Consider the following 22,500-nt stretch of genomic DNA (forward strand, 5'->3'; position numbering starts at 1 on the left):
CGGAGGAAAGGTGTCAATATCCATAGCCTAACCCTTGAACTGTGGAGCAATTGCATATTGTTTAGGTTCTTGAATACTTGGAATTAGCATGGAATTAATTTTCCATTAATAAGGAAACGTGTAAGATTTATCCTCAATCCTACCCGATAATGTTTTGTCATAGGCCTAATGTTAATGCCCTCCCCAACACACATCCACAGTACAATATTGCGACACGCTTGGCACAATGATAGGCCTACTAAATGAGTTCAATGTTCTTGCAACACTTTTCCCAAGAAAAGTCGGTTTTCATTTCGAGATTCCAGAGCAAATCAGTTGGTACTGCGCTGCTCGCTTGCTGGACAATAAACGTTGAACTGAACCGTGTTGTGTGCGTGTGTGGCTATGTGTGTAGGCTACCATCGCATGTCCATGATCGTCCGTGCTCTTATCATGCAAATGACATGTCATGCAGGCAAGGCGTCCGTTTGATTTCAAAAGTGCTGGCCCGGACAATTACCATAAACCCGAGTAAGGTTTGAAAAGTGCTGGGTACAAGGCTACTTCCGATTTGAGGTTTCATGATAAATAGCCTAATACGCATTGGTGTATTGACGCATAATGTGGCCATATTAAAAATTAAAAGCCATCTGCGCTGTCTTGTTTATTTCTGATATCCTGCGCTGAAGTCATCTTTATCATACATATTATTAATGCAACGGTAACTGAGTGGTTAACCCATCATAACTACATGTAGCCTTGCATAATGGTGCACGTCAATTTGTTGTCATAACTTCGCTCTGTCCCTTTTGATTTCCTCAAGCAATTCATCCCTTTTGTCATTGTCCCTGTTGCAGAGACTGTTTCCTGCAGTGTTTCTCAACCTTTTTTTTAGGCAAGACACCCTTTCAATTAATGAAAAATTAAGGCACCCCAAACCAACAAGCCGTAACATGGCATCGCATCCGATAACACACAAGCTTAGAAAAGTAACACATTTGGAGACGTCACACGACCTAGGTTCGAAGTTGCAGCTGACTGGGGCTACCTATATTTACTTTAGGCTATTGTGCGTAGATAGCAGATGAAATATTCCACTGACCAGCATTAACTTATCAATTTAGTCAAATATCTATTATATCATTCTACATAATTTATTTATCAGCCGTTTCCAGGGCACCCCTGAAGGGTTAAAGTATTCGCTAATGGGCATGAAGTCTTGTCATGCAAATGACCTGCCGTGTTCAGGGGAAGTCATCCACCCAAAGGCAACCCTTTCAACAAAGCCACGCAGAGTGGACAGTTGAATGCTGCTTGAAATAAGTCCATAATGAATAAAATATTACGCGCAACGTCTACAAGAGAAGTAATGGTTATTATTACCGTTGCGCGTAAAGATGAGGAAGAGATGGATGGATGCTGTCCTATGGAAGGGGCCGTCAAACAGTCTACACGACATCTTCATTAAAGTCGTTAAAAAAGTACTTGTCAACAAAATCATGCCCCCGGAAAAATAAATAAAGTGCTTGCATTGACACGCTGTTGTTTTAATTTCGCATTTCTTTCATGTCCACTTAGTATGCTTTATCCAATTAGCCATGGATGCAGGATCATTCACTGGACTGGACACTATTGTAAGAGGTGAAATAGACCACGATTCAGGAACGACAGACAACAGGAGTAAAGGTTATGGTAGTTTTATTTTTACAATTTCATAAAATACAATTAGGAGGGAAAACCCCCACAATATCCATGCAGCCAGCAGCGTCTGTAAACTGCTATCGTCTTTGAATAAATGAATCACAATCTGGAGACACTCGGACGATAGTAGCCTACAAAAGTTAAGTTAAGTTACACACTCAGTCACTGCTGCCGGACGTTGGCTCGTCGATTACTTAATTCAACTGTACACGCAATAGCCTACCCAAATGCAACTTACCTACAGTTCCCAAAGCGGCCGGCCGCACGCAATGGATACCTACTGCCTACGTCCCGGCACGACAGCTTGTAGACAGTTCAGCAGCCCCTGCCCCACCCCAGCGCTTAGCGCACAAGTCTACACTATTGTCCAAGTGTTGTTATTTCAAGAAAGCAAACTGTCACTGTCCGCCGGCCGCTGTCGTGACATCTTTCATTAACACTAGTATTGTTTTAACAAGTGAGGAGTCCGTTGATAGTTTCCTTAAGGGTGAAGTAGCCTGCTCTTTAGGCTAGCGTTGCCTCCTCCAGCCAACCATTCGGCGCACAGTGTTCAGACTGTAGCAGGATGATAGGCTAATGATGATGGTCAGGGCGCACATCAGTGCTTGGGTTGTCTATACTTTTATCTGGAATACTGTCGCCGATCAGATAGAAATGACCCTGTTATGAACCCGAGTTTAGTAGATATCGCGCAGTGAACGAGGCAGCCTGCAAACAGTTTGAAGCGCAATGTGGCTGTAACACGTTAGAAAGTAGCCAAACTCTGTTACTTGTTATGAGGTGGGGTGGCGTCCGGCCAATGTCATATCCTAAGCGTATCGCTCGGTGCGTAATTCCAAGAGCAGTATAATGAAAAGGAAGAAAAGGAAGATGATGGGCTAGACCCGAAATGTTTGTCCCCTGTCTGTCGGTTTTATTTACTTTTTTCGGCTTTGTTTACAGTTACAGTAGTTTTTGATTCTGCATTCAGCTCCAGTGTGCGACTCCTTTCTTTCTTTTTAAATTATGAGCGTTCCACGAACTATCTTTCTTTGTGCACGTTATAGAATGGCAATAAACCTGTTACTATAAACTACTGGTTAACTTTGTATGCTTTCTAATGTTGGTAAAGGCGGGATAAGCGGGATAATGTATTGTCCACACGTGACTACGGAAAATATATTTCCTTCCAAGCGGAATAACAGCACTCCGCCTTCGGCATCGGGGGTGTTATTCGCCCATAGGAAAATATTTTCTTATAGTCACGTGTGGACAATAAATTATCTCTTACCTTTACATTACTGTTGTAGGCCTACATTTTAAAACATTTCGTTGATATTGTAGCGGTGCAACCGACTGTAGTTTTAAGTTATGAGATGGGCGCCAGTAAGGCAGCAATAAGATTGCCGTTACCTTTCCAAAATGAATACAAATCAGTGATCAACACATTAGAAATAACTCAGATCATCACAACGAATATCTTTTCTTATTTTTAGTAGTGCATTTTTGCAAAATCCTTGTTTGCAGACTTGTGCGCTTGGTCTCAATTTGGAACAGCTCACATCAATGTCTGGCTTTAGCGATTCTTGCGAATGGTGATCTTCTCGGCACACTTCATGGTTCCCTCTCTCTTGCTCTCTCGGCTTGCTTCCTGACAGTCTCACCCGCCATTTGAAATTAACACCATTTTATAGACAGCACATGTAGTGCACAGGGGGTAATGCTGCTATCTCACTCCGGAGGAGGCAGAGGCAGTCCGTTACGATATAGTATATTTATAAAATAGGCTATAAAATAGGCCTAATGATAAAAAAGCAGCCTGAACTAAAATAAAAAAAAATAATAAAAAAAATAGAGACACACGCACACACTTTCTACATGGTTCGATTTTTGTTTTCATTGCATTGTGGTGGTAGGCACACAAGTTTGATAAAATATAAAAAATAATAGGCTAATAAAATAGGCAGACTACACTAAACGTCTGCCCAGTTACACGAAAGGTCTGCATGGGTTGAACGTAACGTCCTTAGGTCTTCTACGAAAGATCCGCAGGTACTGCACGAAACGCCCCATGCCTTCTACGAATGGTCCAACGTTTTGTTCGAATGGTCCCCTCTCAGCAATTCATTAGACGAATCGTCTCGAATTCGTTTAGTTTACATTAGTTATGCGGCTAATAAAATTATTGACTTTGCTGTTCTTTACTTTTCCTGCCCAGTGCCCACTGCCAGAGGTCCCTGGCCCCCACTTTGAAAACCACTGGTCTATAGGACATAAGTAGGTAGCACAAACACAGCTTTGACTTTGAATGTGGTTGTTTTGTTTGTTTGTTTCTGTTTTTTTTGTAGCTCTTTTTGATGCTTGGCCGTTTGAAACCAGTTAGGCATTTATGATTTATTCAGCAGTTTATCGCAGACAGCACCAGCCCACCAAACAGTGTAGGAGTCTTGAGGGGTTTTTTGTTTTTTTGTAATTAAATTACAATTTAAATGAATCAGACAGCACACAAGGCAGAATGTAGGTCACCTCAAGAGGTGGCAGACTTATACAAATGTTTACAGATCGTGTGTGGGGTTTGTGTGCTTGTGTATGTACAGTATGTGCACATAGCACATTTTGGAGTGTAAATGTATCACTTTAAAGGAGGACCAACTAGATTGAGTGTTAAATTCGTCTCTAACGGTGGAATTACCCATGCAAAATGTACTGTGTATTTGTCTCTTCTGTGTTTACTTCTACTGCAGAACACTGAGTGATGAGTACTAGGGCTTGTGTGTGTGTGTGTGTGTGTGTGTGTGTGTGTGTGTGTGTGTGTGTGTGTGTGTGTGTGTGTGTGTGTGTGTGTGAGTGTGTGTGTGTGTGAGAGAGAGAGAGAGAGAGAGAGAGAGAGAGAGAGAGAGAGAGAGAGAGAGAGAAAGAGAGAGATAGATAGATAGATAGATAGATAGAGCTAGCTACCTGGAGGCCACTCTGAAGTATTTCTGGAAGAAGTAGCATGCGATGGCCAGGGGAGCCAGAGCGATGAGGAAGTACGGCGTGACGTAGGAGATGACGCCCAGAGCAGACACACACAGCAGCATCGAGCGACTCAGGCACTCCAGAGTGGCCGGGATATGCTGTCAAAACACACACACGCACACACACACACACGCACACACACACAAACACACACAGTGTATAATACAGTACAGTATATAGTACAGTAAAGTCAACACACACACACACACACACACACACACACACACACACACACACACACACACACACGCACACACACACACACACACAAGAGTATAATACAGTACAGTATATAGTACAGTGAAGTCAACACACACACACACACACACACACACACACACACACACACACACACACACACACACACACACACACACACACACACACACACACACACACACACACACACACACACACACACACACACACACACAAACTGAAGTCAACACACACAGACACAGACACACGCACACAAAGTGAATTCAAAACACACACGCACACACACACACACTTGCATGCACTCACAAACTTTCTCACACACAGGGGATCAAGTATAAGTAGGACAGAGACAACAGCAAGTGCAGCATGCAGTGTGGAGCAGCTCATTAAGCTGATCAGTATGCACAACTTCAGAAACACCCAATCTAAAGTTTTCCTACTTGCTCAGCATATCATCTCACAAACACCACTTTCATACACACATGCATGCATATGCACACACATACACTATACAAATAGTACACACTAAAAGTGAAGTAATTACATAATTTACATACACAGACAGACACACACACACACACACACACACAGTCACACAGACAGACAGATCCACGCACGCATGCACAGAGGCAGTGATTGCTTGTCGTCCAAAAACAGAGAAAGCAAAGATTGGCTCTAAAGAACCGGCATGCAATTTGTGCAGCGATGTGCAAACAGCAGCGTATGTCAGTCTGGCGTTGACAGCTGATGGGCAGTTTACCTGATCAATGGTGTTTGTGTCAGTCGAAAACCGGTTCAGTAGGCTCCCCAGTGGTGTCGTTTCAAACAGCCTGAGAAGAATGATAATGCCATTCAATCACATGCTTTGCCCTCCTTTGACTTTCTTTGCTTTCTTATGTCTAGTCTGTCTCTACATCCACTATCCTATGTATAGCCACCATCTATCTATTTGCATGTCCATTCACTTGTTTTTTGGTTGTTCATTTGTTCATGCATTCAGTCATTCGTTCGTTCATTCATTCATCAGTTACATCTACCTCTCTCTCTCTCCTCTTTCCTAGGCCACGCTGCCCTCCCCACGGGGACCAGTGGAAGTGTTGACCCCCTGACCTCAATAGGCGTTAATCTGTGTATGTGTGTGTGTGTGTGTGTGTGTGTGTGTGTGTGTGTGTGTGTGTGTGTGTGTGTGTGTGTGTAAACCCCTGAGATGTGCTCGGGTACCCTTAGCGGTACACGTACCCCTGGTTGGGAAACACTGTCTTCTGCTATCTCATAGGGGGTAGTGTTTAAGTGTTGCTATCTCTGTTAGTTCTACCTCATAGGGGCTATTGGATGGTGATGACCTGCCTATCTGATAGGGGCCAGTGCTATCTCATAGGGGACCTTCTATCTCCTAGGGGCCGGAGGGATGGTGTTCATTTGCTACCTCATAGGGGCCAGTGTTATGGTGTTGATGTGCTACCTCATAGGGGCCAGAGTGATGGTGTGGAGCAGGTTGCTGTGGAGCTCCTTGGCTACTCGTAGGCCGGTCCACTCCACCGTCACCGAGGTGACCAGGCACAGCACGATGCCCAGGCAGCACAGCACGCTGAACACCAGCAGGTAGGACGAGTGGTCGAAACCACACGCCTAGAGTCAGATGTAGAGGGGCACACACACACACAGACACACACAAACACACGCACGCACGCAGGCAGGCAGGCGCACACACACACACACACACACACACACACACACACACACACACACACACACACACACACACACACACACACACACACAGGTCAGCTTAAGTACAAACCCAAAAAACATTGCACAAATTTAACATTCTGCCAAAAGAATTCTGTCAACCTGACAGGTGAGATGCAGATAAATGGGGAACAGCGCAGATTCACGTGCAACAATGCAGTCAGCCAGTCAGCCCACACTCAAAGCCCTGTGTCATGCTGCTTTATTTAAGAGACAAACGCCTAGTGGCACAGCAGCTTTGTCAGAGCTGCATCCTTTGTTAAGTGAAAATGACAACCAGCCCAATCACTGTCAGGAGCAGACAAATGTTTTGTGTGCATGTGTGTGTGTGCGCACGCGCGCGCGTGTGTGTGTGCGTGCGTGTATGTGCGTGCATGTGTGCGTATGCATGTGTGCTTCTGTGTGTGTGTCTGTGTTGTGTGTGTGTGTGTGTGTGTGTATGTGTTGTGAACATGAGTGCGTGTGCGTCCGTGCATGCGTATGTGCATGCGTGTGTGTGTGCCTCTGTCACACTGACTACAATTACAACACAGCGACATCCTGTACAGTGCAAATGAGGCGCAGCAACACATTGAGACAAAAACAAACACACAGGCACAGGGTCAACATCTAAAACATCTCTCTCTCTCTCTCTCTCTCTCTCTCTCTCTCTCTCTCTCTCTCTCTCTCTCTCTCTCTCTCTCTCTCTCTCTCTCTCTCTCTGTCTCTCTCTCTCAACTCAAGAGCTAGGCTACATGTCAAGCCACTGCTCCACTTTATCTTTCCCAAGATGCTCATGAGGGCAAAACTCTGGACAGTAACTGTATTGGATAAACAATAAGCTCCCAGTCAGAGAGAGAAACAAACAGCCAGACAACCAGACAACCAGACAGTCAGCCAGCCAGCCAGCCAGCCAGCCAGCCCGACCGACCGACCGACCGACAGACAGACAGACAGATATTCCCAGTCTCTCTGTTGCAAATTAGCCACATCGAGTAGGGGCTGGAAGAGAGAAAATAAGAGGGCAGACAGTGGGATTCTTTAAAAAAAACCCCTGAAAAGTCAAACAGACAGGCTAACAGAGAGAAAGATCACGCCAGCCTCCCTTTGCACTCTGATCACTCTGGAGGGGGAAAACATCTTCGGATGCAATCATGTTTTTCAAACACGAACCACAGAATACTCAGACGGACAGACAGGCCAATAGATGAAATCAGACAGACAGACAGACAGACTGACCGACAGATGCAATCAAACAGACAGTCAGACAGACAGACAGACAGTGAGTCAGACAGACAGACAGACCGACAGACCGACAGACTGACCGACAGATGCAATCAAACAGACAGTCAGACAGACAGACAGACAGGTACACAGTCAGACAGACAGACAGACAGACAGACAGACAGACAGACCGACCGACCGTCAGTCAGACAGTGAGTCAGACAGACAGACAGACCGACAGACCGACAGTCAGGACCACAGACAGACAGGCACACAGACAGACAGGCACACTGACAGAAAGGACCACAGACAGACAGGCACACAGACAGACAGGCACACTGACAGAAAGGACCACAGACAGAAAGGACCACAGACAGAAAGGACCACAGACAGACAGACCACCCCCAGCTCTCTATTGGCCATCAGATCCACAACAGGAGGCTGTAAGAGAGAAAACAATTTGGCCAATAAAAGAGGAACAGCTGCTGTTTAGGGATCATCATCTCCTTAAAGCCCTGCCAGTGTTGTTGTTGCAATGTACCAAAGGGAAAACAAATAAAATGAATGAATAAAAACAAATAAACAAAAACAAGCTTTTCTGGCTCAACAACGTCCAACTGGGAGCTCAATGTGCTCATGAAATTCACATAAAAGCTTGAGAATTAAAATGCCACGGCAAAGCCCCAGAGACGGAACTGCTGTTTACCGCCCGTTGGGTAATGAATTGTGCAAAGTGAAATGAAAATGAAATGAAAAGTGCACGTTATTTACACTAATAACTGCTAGTCATAACAAAAGTCAAAAGCTTGTTGTTTGAGTGAACCAATTTGCTTATAAAGGTGAGCCTAGTACACACAGGACAATTCTTATCGCAGCCACAGGCAACTCGATTACAAAAATAATTGTAAGACATAACCACGCTGGGTTTAGCTTAGCTGCAAAGAAACACATGACTTTGCTGGACGCTACCTGTTATTGTATCATGTTAGTACTGAACATGTGTGTCTGAAAGGGGAATTCACTGTGAATTGTTTTATCAGAATTTGCCCATAAGTTGGTGAGAATCTCAGAGAGGGCCTGACTTGCTGTCTTGGTGACTGGTTGGCATACACGTAACTAGCAGGAGGAACACCTGGCCCCTGACGTGTGCTGCTACTATTGCCTTGGGGTTAGTGACGTGTGCTGCTACTATTGCCTTGGGGTTAGGACAGGGCCGCCGCTAGACATACTGTGAGCAGAGTATGCAGAGTGCTTGGGGCACCAACAACTTTGCACCCAAAAGTGGGGCCTCTTAAATTGAGATAGACTTAAAAACGTCATGAAAAAAACAATGAATTACATTACGAAACACACTAGTTAGTAGATTACTATTACTAGTATAATTATTTAATTATGACGGGGGCCTCCTGACCAGTTATGCTTAGGACCTCCAAAACCTTAGCAGCGGCCCTGGGTAAGGGGCTTGGGATTGGGTGCCAGGAATGGTGCTGCCAGTGTGGTCTGGCAGAGGGGAAATTTGAGCTGGTATTTCACGCTGAGCAGAGTGGTGATGGGAGAGTAGAGATGGAAGAGCAGAGAATGGGGGACTGAACTATTAATATGCACCCTGTGTTGTAGACCCAGCGAGAATGCTCTACAGTCATAACACACCACTATTATACTGCCTTTGGAGGCATGGCTTCTCTGTTCACTTACTGATTGGACATGCTGTGCGTACGTGCATGTGGGTGTGCAGTGTTGCCAGATGTATGATAATTATTGTATTTGTACCATCACTTTGTCCATTTTGACATCGTGATGTATGATCATTTCAGAGTTCTCATTCAATTCATTTTTATGCCTTGAAACAACAATTTGGGTCTTGTACGATAATTTTCTCCCAAAAAGCCCCCAAAAACGATAATTTGAGGTTTTGATATGATAATTCAGTATTTTCCATCTGGCAGCACTGATGTGTTTGTCTGTCTGTTTGAAGAAACAGTCCACAATTTTGGAAATGTGCTCATTTCCCACCACCTGCCCTCAATTTAAATGACTGAGTGCCTTTCTATCGTCCCACCAGCCGCTCTCTGACTGGTGATGCAACTTGTCCACTCTAGCATGCATCATAGAATCAAATGGTACCAGCTAGCAGCTAATGTTCCCATTCCGTTCAATGATACATGCTACGCTAGCTTGGAACTAAGAATAATATCAGAGAATGGCTGGGATACAGGTGAAAGGTAAAACTCAATTATTTAACTTGAGGGGAGGTGGGAAATGGGCACATTTCTAGAAATGGTGGACAGTTGCTTTAAGCAACTACAAAGGACCAAACAGGATGGCTTATGTTGTGAAATGTGGCCCCTGAGTAAGCAAACTAGCCTATTTTTGGGGATCCAGTACGGTAAACACATTTTATGACCCAGAGCACCCAGTCTCTCTCATGCAGTCCATCTTCATTCCACTATGATCTGAAAAGCATTATTGTTCACCTCGCATTACCACTTTGCTCAAAGTATGCTTGTATTTTATTGATAAATCAATAAATAATGTAATAACGCAAATTGCAACATTGTATATGTGATGTAAGTAATAATGTAACTTTGCACGTGTGCACCCTGCATTAAACTATAACTCAAGACACTCCTGTTAACTGTCATTCTATTCCATGACAAAGCGTGGGATGTGATGGCTTATGTTGTTAAGTGTGGCTCCTTGTATGCTGGCTTATTTTTGGGATCTACTACGGTAAACACACTTTTATGATCCAAGGCACTCTTGTCTTTCCCAGGCCGTACATCTTCAATCAATGAAACGACACACTCAAGAGTGCTGACCAAAGAATGCATTTCTGGCCGCAGTTGAATGGTTATACTGTACGTATATAGGCATGCTTGTGTAATTTTCGTATGGGAATGCAATTCCTCAAAGACTGTTGTCGCTCGTTATGCTGTTTTCTGACGAAGCACAGGCATTAAGAGACATACGATTGCCATTGAAACGCAGGCTTGCTCTTCGTTATTTTTAGGCTGTAGGCTAGTCCTTCAAAGCTCCTCTGAAATTCGACAGCTCGTTCTGTCCTAGGCCATCAGCCTCCCCTTGAGTCCCTCTGGTCTAGGCTGCTGCTCTTCTGCTGCTGGGAACAACTGCTGAGGACTGTGTCAGCACATTAGCCGGAAAAACACAGCTCACATTTCAGAGAATAGGCAAGGTCCTAAACACAACCACTTGAGAGTCGAGAGTGACCTCCCTCTGTGTCTCTCTGTCTCTGTCAAGTTCTGTCTTTCTCACCATCTATCTCCCTGTCTCCGTCTGTCTGTCTTTGTCTGTCTCTCTCTCTCCCAAAAATACACAAAGACATCCACAAACTGACCACACAACTTTGTCATCTTTGCTAAGTAGGTCTTGTAACTTTCTCATCCCCAGCATGCCTGCCATTCATCCTATCCATTTAGCTAAAATCCCCCAACCCCTTTCCATCACCTCTCAAGCAGGGAACATTAGCCCAGTTTTGGACGGGGTTTGAGATGTATCATGTGCACATACACAGTGTTTGGTATTCACCTACAGTAACAGTGTTTCTCAACGGGGGCGGTACTGTTGGAGAGGACTAGGGGGACGTTGAGAAAGATACAGCTGAGAGGGGGCGGTGCTTAGTTGCTATTGGGGGGCATTAGTCCATTTAATTGTTCAATACTAAGGGGGACGTTGTCAGTCTTATGATGATGTCAAGGGGGTGGGGAGGCTTGTGATGAGGACAAGGGGGCTTTTCTTCAAAAAAAAGGTTGAGAACCGCTAATCTAACTAGTATGTAGAGAAGTGGCTGAAACAGGAAGTACTTGTAATCGACTACGCCACCCTTAGGGAGTTTAAGTCCCCAAGGGAAAATTGTGTTTGAGTGTCACACAGCAAAACACAGGTTCGCACACCACAAAAACACAGGTTCGTGCAGAGAGAGAGTTGGAGACATTGGCTGTACTCTGAATCATGGAAATCTTTATTTTCTTTCTTTGTCACTTATAAAAATATGTGTCACTCTTTTTCATAATAAAATATATGTTCACTCTGGTTCTGTTCAATCACAATAAATAGTATTGCACAATGGTTCTATATTGCACTTAGAGCCAACACACAAAATTGTCATACATATACTTTGCCACTAGGGGCTGTCACAGTTGGCCCAACTGGGTAGGTAGCGCCACCTCAAGGTTAATAAAGAAAAATACACAGCAAACTGGAAAATGAAAAGAAACACAGCAAAACATGCAAAATAATAAATCAAAATCAAAGTGCACACAATTAAATAAGGGAAATTAATACACAGCAAACAGAAAATCAAAAGGAAGAGAGGCATTAACCCCACCCAGACATCCAACCCTACACAGTCTCCCAATGGATCCCCACACTCATTCACTGCACACGATGATCAACCACGCACACCCATTCACACTGAGCGGAATACCCACACACAAGCACGCACACACACACACACACACACTGCACACACACACACACACACGATTACACAGTAACACACAATGAAGCGTGCAAGTGCCTCAGGGCACCACTCTCTGTAGTAACAGCAGTTTCCCACTAGTAAACAGCAGCCGGGGTCTTGACACGGATGGCTATCACAGCAGCAACCATCAGTTCGAGGTTGGCGAGCGTGGAGCCCTTGAGTACAACGAGGACACTGGTCGAGATGGGCAGCGTACTATGAAGCCACCAAGCAACAAGTAAGGCTGAACAGTCCGAGTATGGATGATGAATAACGCAAGTAGGACCAAGGCCACCTACTACGAGGTCACTAGTAGGAGCAGGTAAAGGTTGAGTGCCGTGGGCAGTCGGAGTGAATAACGCAAGTAGAACTGTGGCAGCCTACCAGGAAGCCACCAGTAGAAACAGGTAAAGGTTGAGCACCGTAGGCAACCGGAGTTCGGACAAAGTGAGTGCCCAAGTGAAAGAGAGTCGAGCAAGAGGGACGACAACAGCTGCAGCCAAGAAGTCGGAAGACGCCAAAGTATAGGCCAAGCGTGCTTGTCTGCCTCTGAACAGACCGCTCATATTTATGGAAAATTGCCTGCCAAGAGATTGAGGAAGTGACACCCCCATGACGCTGAATGGCTCCGAGCCTTAAAGGGGCCAGCATCCCACTACAAGTACATGGTGTGAACTACTGTAGGTTGTAGTCCCTGGCCCACCTATTAAATGTTGGGCCAGGTACTGCAGTGACCCTGTCTGTCTGTCTGTAGAAACAAGCATGTCTACTTCAAAGAGACTGGGCCAAGGATGACTGGAGAACACAAGATACTTTTGCTGTTATTTTATTGTGGTGCAAGCATGACTAACATACCCTGTGTACTCCAGACATCCTTGGCCCAGTCTCTTCGAAGTGCACCAGCTTGTGTCTACTGACTACAGTCCAGCTGTGAGCACCAACAAGGCTAGAGCGCAAGTGACCCTGTCTAGTTGTCTATCTGTCTGTTTCTTTGCCTGGGGGTATGTGTATATCATCTGCAGGGCATACAACAGAGACAAACACACACACACACACGCGCACGCGCGCACGCACGCACGCACACACACACACAGACAGACAGACAGACAGACAGACAGACAGACAGACAGACAGACACACACACACACACACACACACACACCATGTGCATCTAGCAATGGCCAGGGGGCCAGAGTGCCAGCTCTGTTTTATTCAACACCTGATGAGTCAATGTAGCATCTTCTAGAGTGTACTTGGTCCCAGAGTACTCTCCAAGTGTTGAATTAACACTACATTTCATTACTGTGTACTGTGTACATAGTACAAGACATGCCCCTACGGTACCTGTGCCGAGGTGCAGTTGCCTGAGGCCCCCTGTATCTCGGCGTCGATGGCGTGGGAGGTCCAGTGGGCCAGCCAGTAGTCGATGGCCACCATGAGGGAGTGCTTGGCCAGCTGCGACAGCACCAGCAGCGACAGCAGCAGCAGCCCCGCCGAGCTCAGGTACACCCCAAACATCTTCCAGGGGATGGTGGTGCGGTGACGCATCACCTGCGACAGGTTGTCCTCCTCATCGCTCTCCACAGACTCATCTGGGAGGATAGATAGATAGATAGATAGATAGATAGATAGATAGATAGATAGATAGATAGATAGATAGATAGATAGATAGATAGATAGATAGATAGATAGATAGATAGATAGATAGATAGATAGATAGATAGATAGATAGATAGATAGATAGATAGATAGATAGAGAGCAATGTAACAAACACAGTGGAAAGGTTAATGTAGCAAACAGAGCAGAAAGGTTCCCTAAGTTTGCAGTCTGCAGTTTTTGTCACCTCTCATGGATGCAGGCAGGACAATGCAGTGTACAAGAAAAGGGATGCAAATATTGAATGCAGAATGTGCTACGTCAGTTGAGGTAAAAATGAATTATATTGTGTTCACAGGCATATTAGTAATAGATGTCCATTATTCGTATGGAAACATTGACGAATTTACTAGGCCTATATGGTCAGCATGCTTCTATTGTATACCATTTAACGGTTTTGAAGCATCCACGATTGATCTGAGAGGATTCTTCCACCCTAAATTTCCCTAAATTAGTACCTTAGCAACGCTGAGAACAAGTGCTGATAGGACGACGGTTGCGTTTGACTGACAATCAAAAGAATTCTAAAAGAATTCTGTCAATCAAGTCTACTAACAATGCTCATTGGTCAATGAATAAAGGGTCAGCCTAAAAAAAATATTTGTCTTGTTTGAAAAAGACGGGAAATTTTCGTTTGCACGAAATAGAGTAGACTCAGCAAACATTTACTTGAAGATGCCTTGTTTCAAGTTTCTAGAGATGGGTCTCATATAGATGAATGGGAAATTGCCATTTTTAAATGTTTCTTGGGTGTAGTTCCACCCCCTGCCGCTGCCTCACTTTAGAACATAACCCACAGTGTCCCCTCTATTCAGTGTCAATTTATGGAGACGTTGATAATAGTTATTTGGTGTTCCCTTATTCTTTAGGTCGATAAAGTGGCCTAATGTGTACATGACATAACAAAAAATATAGCAAATGGCAATGGAAAAGGGGGGAGTAATGAGCGAAATTGTTTTCAATGTATGGGATAATTGGACACATTCCCACCAAACATAATTGCACAATTGCACCCTGTACATCCTGTGCCCTCTTAATGAGTACCCCTAAATTGGAACAAACCTCTCATCTCAGTTCATAGCATGAATCACCTGCACTTACATAGTCCTCTTAAACAACAGGAGGATTGGCAGGGGTCGGAGGTGATTGGCTCTCTTTATTCCTCTACTGTTAAAAACACTTCAGCTGTCTTTCTCAAACAGTTTGAATTCAAATGTCAGCAGGTGGTCTTTAGGCTACAGAAGCAGACAGATGCTAATTACTAACCTGCGCTAAGTGACAAAATTGCTTAGCAACCAGGCGCTACCAGCCATATCGGTGAGGAAGAAACACAAAAGAAATCAAGGGAAAAGCGACAGGGATGGGAATGAATGTACGACTTAACTGCATTGCTATGGTTTAACTGCACAAATAAGGATTTTTGGCAAAGTGCCTCTTTTGTGTAAGAGCAGACATTTAAAATATCCTTTAAAAATCAATTCAAATTCTCATCTCATGGAAAAAATGTAACATTTAAAATCTGTTCATTATTACACACAAGCACAAACGTACGCTATAGTCACACACCAGCAAAGCAGACTGGCAGCAAGGGGCAAAACTACCGGTAACTACTCAAAAGCCACTCTAGCACTCCAAATATACCTCATTGCACCATCATGCATGCAGCTGCCACATATGCACAAATACATGGGGGTGGGGGGAGGGAGAGAGAGAGAGAGAGAGAGAGAGAGAGAGAGAGAGAGAGAGAGAGAGAGAGAGAGAGAGAGAGAGGGATAAAGAGAAAGAGAGAGAGAGAGGAAGAGAGAAAAAAAAAAGAGAGAGAGAGAGAGAGAGAGAGAGAGAGAGAGAGAGAGGGATAAAGAGAAAGAGAGAAAAAGAGAGAGAGAGAGAGAAAGTCACATATGCACACACGTAAACACAGGCAACACCACAGAGGCGTCACACACATGCTTTTCACCCTCCTTATCAGGACAGGGGACAAGGCAGGAAGTGAAACAAATATGAGGAATGTGTGTGTGTGTGTGTGTGTGTGTGTGTGTGTGTGTGTGTGTGTGTGTGTGTGTGTGTGTGTGTGTGTGTGTGTGTGTGTGTGTGTGTGTGTGTGTGTGCGTGTGCGTGTGCGTGTGCGCATGTGTGGCAAGGGGTGATGAGTAGCGGATAGCGCACACTACTAGGCCACACCACTTATGCATGTCACTGACAAATGCATGCCATCAACGCACACCTGCGAACCCCAGAGCTGGATGAGGAGTCCAGAGGGAGAGAGAGATGCAATCGAGACACAGGAGACAACACACTGGTAAAGAACATGGTAATCTCAAAGAATTATAGGGTTTTCACACCTGGTCCCTTTCAGCCATTTAAGTGAAGTCAGACCTGTGACTCAGCATTTTCTGTGCATATGTGAACACTTCAAAGTGTACCCAGACCCCTTGGAAGTGAACCGTACTGAGACCTTTAATGACGTGGTCTCAGTACGGTTCGCTTATGAGTTCTGAAAAGTTACACTTGTGCCTAGGTGTAATCACTTAAGGAGGGCTCTAGACTAGAGAATCAAAAACAGAACTGACACACCATAAAAGAGCATATAGGACCAGAAAGATCAGTCGGTTCTTTTTGTAATACACTCACAATATGAACAAAAACAGCACTGAGTCCTTTTTGCTGTCGGTTCACTTTTTGGTCCACTTAAAGATGACTGAGTTTGGTTCACTTATTAGAGGACTAGGTGTGGAAAAAGCCCTTAGACAGCAAAGATATACATAGTACTGACAAAACATGACATAGGGTGACAAGACTAAGATAAGACAGTGTCAAAAGAGCAGAATATTTGCAATGCAGTGAAATGACAGAAGTGTTTTTGTGATTGCCGTAATTAAATACCCCGTAATCTTGAATGGAGAATGGAGAATTGAAGATAGCAGAGATGGTAAGCCACAGAAATTCAGATTGCATTAAGCTGTTAAACTGCTTTAAATCCGCAATTACTACAGATTGCAAGATAGAAGCAAGATAGAGGCAGCTACAAAATGAAATGATTTCAAGATCAAAGAAAGTCTCTTTTAATTGTGTGACGCTCTGAAACAATTAGCTGCACATGACATTGCACTTTTCATTCCATTTTTCACTAGATGTGGTAGATTCTAGGGAAAAGGCATTACTTCCTGGATGGAGTGATATATAGCTGTTTACTCAAAGCTATATTCAAGATGCAGTACTATTTTTGGTGAACTGTTGGTGAACAGTGTGAAACACTTGCAGAGAGCAGAGACATAATTACTGCGGAAAACAACTGGCACAGACAGCAGGCAAGTGAAGTACAGTGAACAGGTGAACATCTCCACATTTGACAGACAGAGAGAGAGAGAGAGAGAGAGAGAGAGAGAGAGAGAGAGAGAGAGAGAGAGAGAGAGAGAGAGAGAGAGACAGAGAGAGAGAGAGAGAGAGAGAGAGAGAGAAAGGCACATATGCACACATGTAAACACAGGCAACACCACAGAGGCGTCACACACATGCTTTTCACCCTCCTTATCAGGGGTCAGTTTCTCGAAAGCGTCTTTGCTATCTTCGTTAGCAAAGTCCTTCGTACGAACGACTCAACTCTCCCTCGACAGCGACGCTCACCACTAAATCCAAGGGAACGGTAAGATGGTCTTAAGACGGTCTTAAGACGGTTAGCAATGACAGGAATCGAGAAACGGACCCCAGGACAGGGGACAAGGCAGGAAGTGAAACAAACATGAGGAATGTGTGTGTGTGTGTGTGTGTGTGTGTGTGTGTGTGTGTGTGTGTGTGTGTGTGTGCGTGTGTGTGAGAGATAGTGTGTGTGTGTGTGAGTGTGTGTGTGAGTGTGTGTGTGTGTGTGTGTGTGTGTGGTGTGTGCGTGCGTGTGCGTGTGCGTGTGCGCGTGGATGTGTACTTCTTTTGCTACCATGTGGGGACCCCAAGAGGAAAAGGGTGGGAGGGGTGGGAGTTGTAGTAGTCAATGGAGGGGACCCAATAAGAATATCTGTGTGTGTGTGTGTGTGTGTGTGTGTGTGTGTGTGTGTGTGTGTGTGTGTGTGTGTGTGTGTGTGTGTGTGTGTGTGTGTGTGTGTGTGTGTGTGTGTGTGTGTGTGTGTGTGTGTGTGTGTGTGTGGCAAGGGATGATGGGTAGCGGTTAGCGCACACTGGGCCACTACACCACTTATGCATGTCACTGACAAATGCATGCCATCAACGCACACCTGCGAACCCCAGAGCTGGAGGAGGAGTCCAGAGGGAGAGAGAGATGCAATCGAGACACAGGAGACAACACACTGGTAAAGAACATGGTCATCTCAAAGAATTATAGGGTTTTCACACCTGGTCCCTTTCAGCCATTTAAGTGAACTCAGACCTGTGACTCAGCATTTTCTGTGCATATGTGAACACTTCAAAGTGTACCCAGACCCCTTGGAAGTGAACCGTACTGAGACCTTTAATGACGTGGTCTCAGTACGGTTCTGAAAAGTTACACTTGTGACTAGTCCTTGTGTAGTCACTTGTGACTGAGTCCTTTTGCTGTCAGTTCACTTTTTGGTCCACTTAAAGAGGACTGAGTTTGGTTCACTTAAAGAGGACTAGGTGTGGAAAAAGCCCTTAGACAGCACAGACATACATAGTACTGACAAAACATGACATAGGGTAACAAGACAGTGTCAAAAGAACAGAATATTTGCAATGCAGTGAAATGACTTTTTGTGAAAAGTATTTTTGTGATTGCCGTAATTAAATACCCCGTTTTCTTGAACAAGAATGGAGAATTGAAGATAGCAGAGATGGTAAGCCACAGAAATTCAGATTGCATTAAGCTGTTAAACTGAAAATCCATAATTACTACAGATTGCAAGATAGAATCAAGCTAGAGGCAGCTACAAAATGAAATGATTTCAAGATCAAAGAAAGTCTCTTTTAATTGTGTGACGCTCTGAAACAAGTAGCTGCACATGACATTGCACTTTTCATTTCATTTTTCACTAGATGTGGTAGATTCTAGGGAAAAGGCATTACTTCCTGGATGGAGTGATATATAGCTGTTTACTCAAAGCTATATTCAAGATGGAGTACTATTTTCGGTGAACTGTTTTCAGTGTGAAACACTTGCAGAGAGCAGAGACATAAATAATGTGGAAAACAACTGGCACAGACAGCAGGCAAGTGAAGTACAGTGAACAGGTGAACATCTCCACATTTGAGAGAGAGAGAGAGAGAGAGAGAGAGAGAGAGAGAGAGAGAGAGAGAGAGAGAGAGAGAGACAGAGAGAGACAGAGAGAGCGAGAGAGAGAGAGAGAGAGAGAAACAGAGACAGAGACAGAGGGAGAGAGAGAGAGAGAGAGAGAGAGAGAGAGAGAGAGAGGGAGTTAGAGAGAGATAAAGAGAGAGCGAGACCAATTGTGATGTGTCGTGTGTTTACCGTCATCCTCCTCCTCTGTCTTCAGGGCCTCTCGGGAGTACATGGCCCTCCGTAGGTTCTTCCTCTCCAGAGCTGTCATGTTATCTGCCACCGTCTCCTGATGGAACAAGACAAAGCACAGTAAGGGTGGTATCCATAGACTGTATACAGTACTGCAAGCTTAAGGTAGTATTTCTCATGTGGCTCTACAACCCCCCAGGGGGTGTTGGAGAGCCCAAGGAGGGTGTTGAGAAGGATACAGTTGAGAGTGGTGGTGCTTATTTGCCATTGGGGGGCATCATTTCAGTTTATTTTTTTAATACTAAGGGGGGCGTTGTCAGTCTTATGATGAGATCAAGGGCACATTGGGAGGCTCATGATGAGTTTCATGGGGCGTTTATTTAAAAAGGTTGAGAACCACTGGCTTAAGAGAAGTGACAAGGCCTCTGAGGTGTCTTCCTTAGACATTCTTGCAGAAAGGATGAGACTGACTAACTTTGAACGTTCCTGGCACAACCTTTATTTGTTCTAGTAATGTGGATGTATCGTCTAATCAGCACTAAACTAATAGATTCAAAAACATTTTTTTAAGGAATCCCATTTATGTAAACCAGTGTTTCCCACCCAGGGGTACGTGTACCACTAGGGGTACGCGAACACCCCTCAGGGGGTACGTGGAAAATGTGATAATAACAAATATATGGAGTGTAATCACATTGGGATAGACAGACGAACAGATATAGAGCATGAAAGAGGGGTACTCATCATGTGACAAAGATGCCTAGGGGGTACACAGGACAAAAAAGGTTGGGAATCACTGATGTAAACTGTCCAGACTTTGCTTATTATGAAGAATGCACTAAATATAGGCTACATATCAGATGTGTTTGTTTTAGCAGGGGCGTCCCCAGACCTATTTTACAGGGGCACATGACTGGGTATTGATTTGTTGCATCCTGGTATGAGTTTCACACAAAAAAAACCTTGCTACCTTGGAATTGAGCTCAAGTTTAGCATGCGGAGTAATCTACAGAATGTGCACAAAATAGAGCACATTCCCTACTGGCAATAATATAATTAATTTACAAGCTTTTTAAAATAGATGACTGTAAATAAATGTTTGCTTGCATGCTTTGCGCTCTCGCATGATCTCTTGGTGCCCTACTGTGCCCCTGTATAGCATTAGATCAGCTGACACTATTAGATCTAATAAGTTGCTCAAATGACTCCTGTCTATTTCTCAAGGGAATGAAGAAATACTAAGCAGACATTACTTCAAAATCAGACGGAAAAAAGCAGAAGTTGGTGGATAAAGGATAGTTTAAATCAAATGAGACAATCCACCCCCAGTTGAGATTGCTCAATGAACTCACTTCTGAACATAGTAGCTAAGTATAACTAGACTGCGTTCTCACAGAAAAAAACTAAAAGTGGGCTTGCCTTTTGTGTCAGAGGTTAGCAAATTAGTAAAAAATAACATTCTAACTTAGGTACACTACAGTGAGCTAAAGTAGGCTAGCTAAGGTACACTAAAATAAAATCTGAAATGCAGTCCAGGATCAAGTGGGATTCAAACTCGCAACCTTGTGATCTTCAAACCTACACCAAAGCCACTAGGCCAAGCATCTGACTATCTAATTAGTTCCGTTGCAAGACAATATGAAATTCCCTGAAAGTGTTCTACAGCAGAGTTCTAGAATCCTATTCAAAATTTGACTGCTGAGTCATTCCAGTGTCTAATTTTTGAAACTTTCTATGATGGTAGCCCGTTTTTCTAATGTAGTTGTTTCCTCACCTTCTCAAACTCCTGGTCCTTGCGGTTCATGAGGGCCTTCCACTGCTGAAAGAGCTCTGGCTCGCTATTCTGGATGTCCTTCAGGGTGCCCTCGGTCTGGATGGAGCCGTCCTTCATGGCAATGATCTGGGGACAGACAGGTGGCAATAAAGAGCTGATGTGCCACAATAAAATGGATATTGAGTGTGATGGCATTGATTTTCAGTCTATGGAGATGTGTGAGACTTGTCCTTCTTGTTGTACTGTGTGTTCCATGGGTTTTAGTGTAGGCCTACTTAGCTGGCTTTTGACTTTGGTAACTTCTGCCACTACAGACCATGGTTCCATGGCCTAAATTTGACTAATTCCATTGAACCTTTCCTGCTCATACCAATGAAGGAATGGATGAATGAATGAATAAATGCATGAATGCATGAATGCTAGAAAACATATTTGTGATAACTGTAAGTTGGGTTAATTTGTGGTAACTGGTAATTGATAAACTGGTACATTTTCAGGTGGGGTACCAATGCCTTTCAGTCAATTTGGCATAGGCCTATTGCAGAAGATTACCAAGGAATTACTCTCTTGGTCTGTCTTTTCTGACAGCTCACGGGACCCAAGTTTCAAGTAGTTGATAGTAATCGTTGATAGTAACTTTGATAATGGAATTATGGAGACACACAGAAAAAGTCATTTCAAGGACGTCAACAATGCCCCCCACTGCAACACCTGAAGGGAAAGGCACATTGTCAGACTGAGATTGAGACACATTGTCTTAATTGAGACAGATGCTGTTTATTATGTTGGCACAATCTGTCACTCTAACTCTCCTTCATTGTGCATTTCTTGTTTTCAGTGGCTGCATCTGCCACATATCCTATATCACTAAAGGCATTTGTATTAGTTGTTAGGCCATCAATTAAAAGTTAAAAGTAGACTTGAATTATGCTGTGATGCATCACCACAATAATAATAATTTAATCAATGGGGTGGTTACTGAGCACTTGAAATGTCTGATTATTCAACCTGGCAAAGCATGTTCTGCTTTGTCATTGCTTCCATCGGAGGGCCATTTGACCACAAATCTGACTCTTACTCGCAGAGTTTGAGATGCAGTTGGTTACTCACTGACTTGATTTCGTAATGATTTAAAAAAAAAAAAAACAGATCTTTTTTATTTAAAATTATGTTTTACCTATGGGCCGCATTGAGTGCGGAGGCGGGCCGCGTGTGGCCCCCGTGCCTCCAGTTGCCCATCCCTAATCTAAACATAGACCTAATGGATGTTATTTACCGTAAGAACAGGGGTGAATTTCTCAAAACCA

At 44.1% G+C, this 22,500-nt stretch overlaps 1 protein-coding gene across 1 annotated transcript in view; it reads right to left on the reverse strand.

The window, feature by feature from the left end:
• Positions 1 to 22,500, reverse strand: part of abcc8 (ATP-binding cassette, sub-family C (CFTR/MRP), member 8) — a 118,651-nt gene that overhangs the window by 18,229 nt on the left and 77,922 nt on the right. The window contains exons 24-29 of the mRNA XM_063197349.1: positions 21,194 to 21,319; positions 19,420 to 19,516; positions 13,673 to 13,920; positions 6,359 to 6,525; positions 5,657 to 5,726; positions 4,618 to 4,775 (exon numbers count right to left, since the gene is read on the reverse strand). Coding sequence (XP_063053419.1) covers positions 4,618 to 4,775; positions 5,657 to 5,726; positions 6,359 to 6,525; positions 13,673 to 13,920; positions 19,420 to 19,516; positions 21,194 to 21,319 — 866 coding nt within the window. The remainder of the gene's footprint in view (positions 1 to 4,617; positions 4,776 to 5,656; positions 5,727 to 6,358; positions 6,526 to 13,672; positions 13,921 to 19,419; positions 19,517 to 21,193; positions 21,320 to 22,500) is intronic.

This window comes from Engraulis encrasicolus, chromosome 4, assembly GCF_034702125.1.
Source record: "Engraulis encrasicolus isolate BLACKSEA-1 chromosome 4, IST_EnEncr_1.0, whole genome shotgun sequence".
In the NCBI taxonomy this organism is placed as follows: domain Eukaryota; kingdom Metazoa; phylum Chordata; class Actinopteri; order Clupeiformes; family Engraulidae; genus Engraulis; species Engraulis encrasicolus.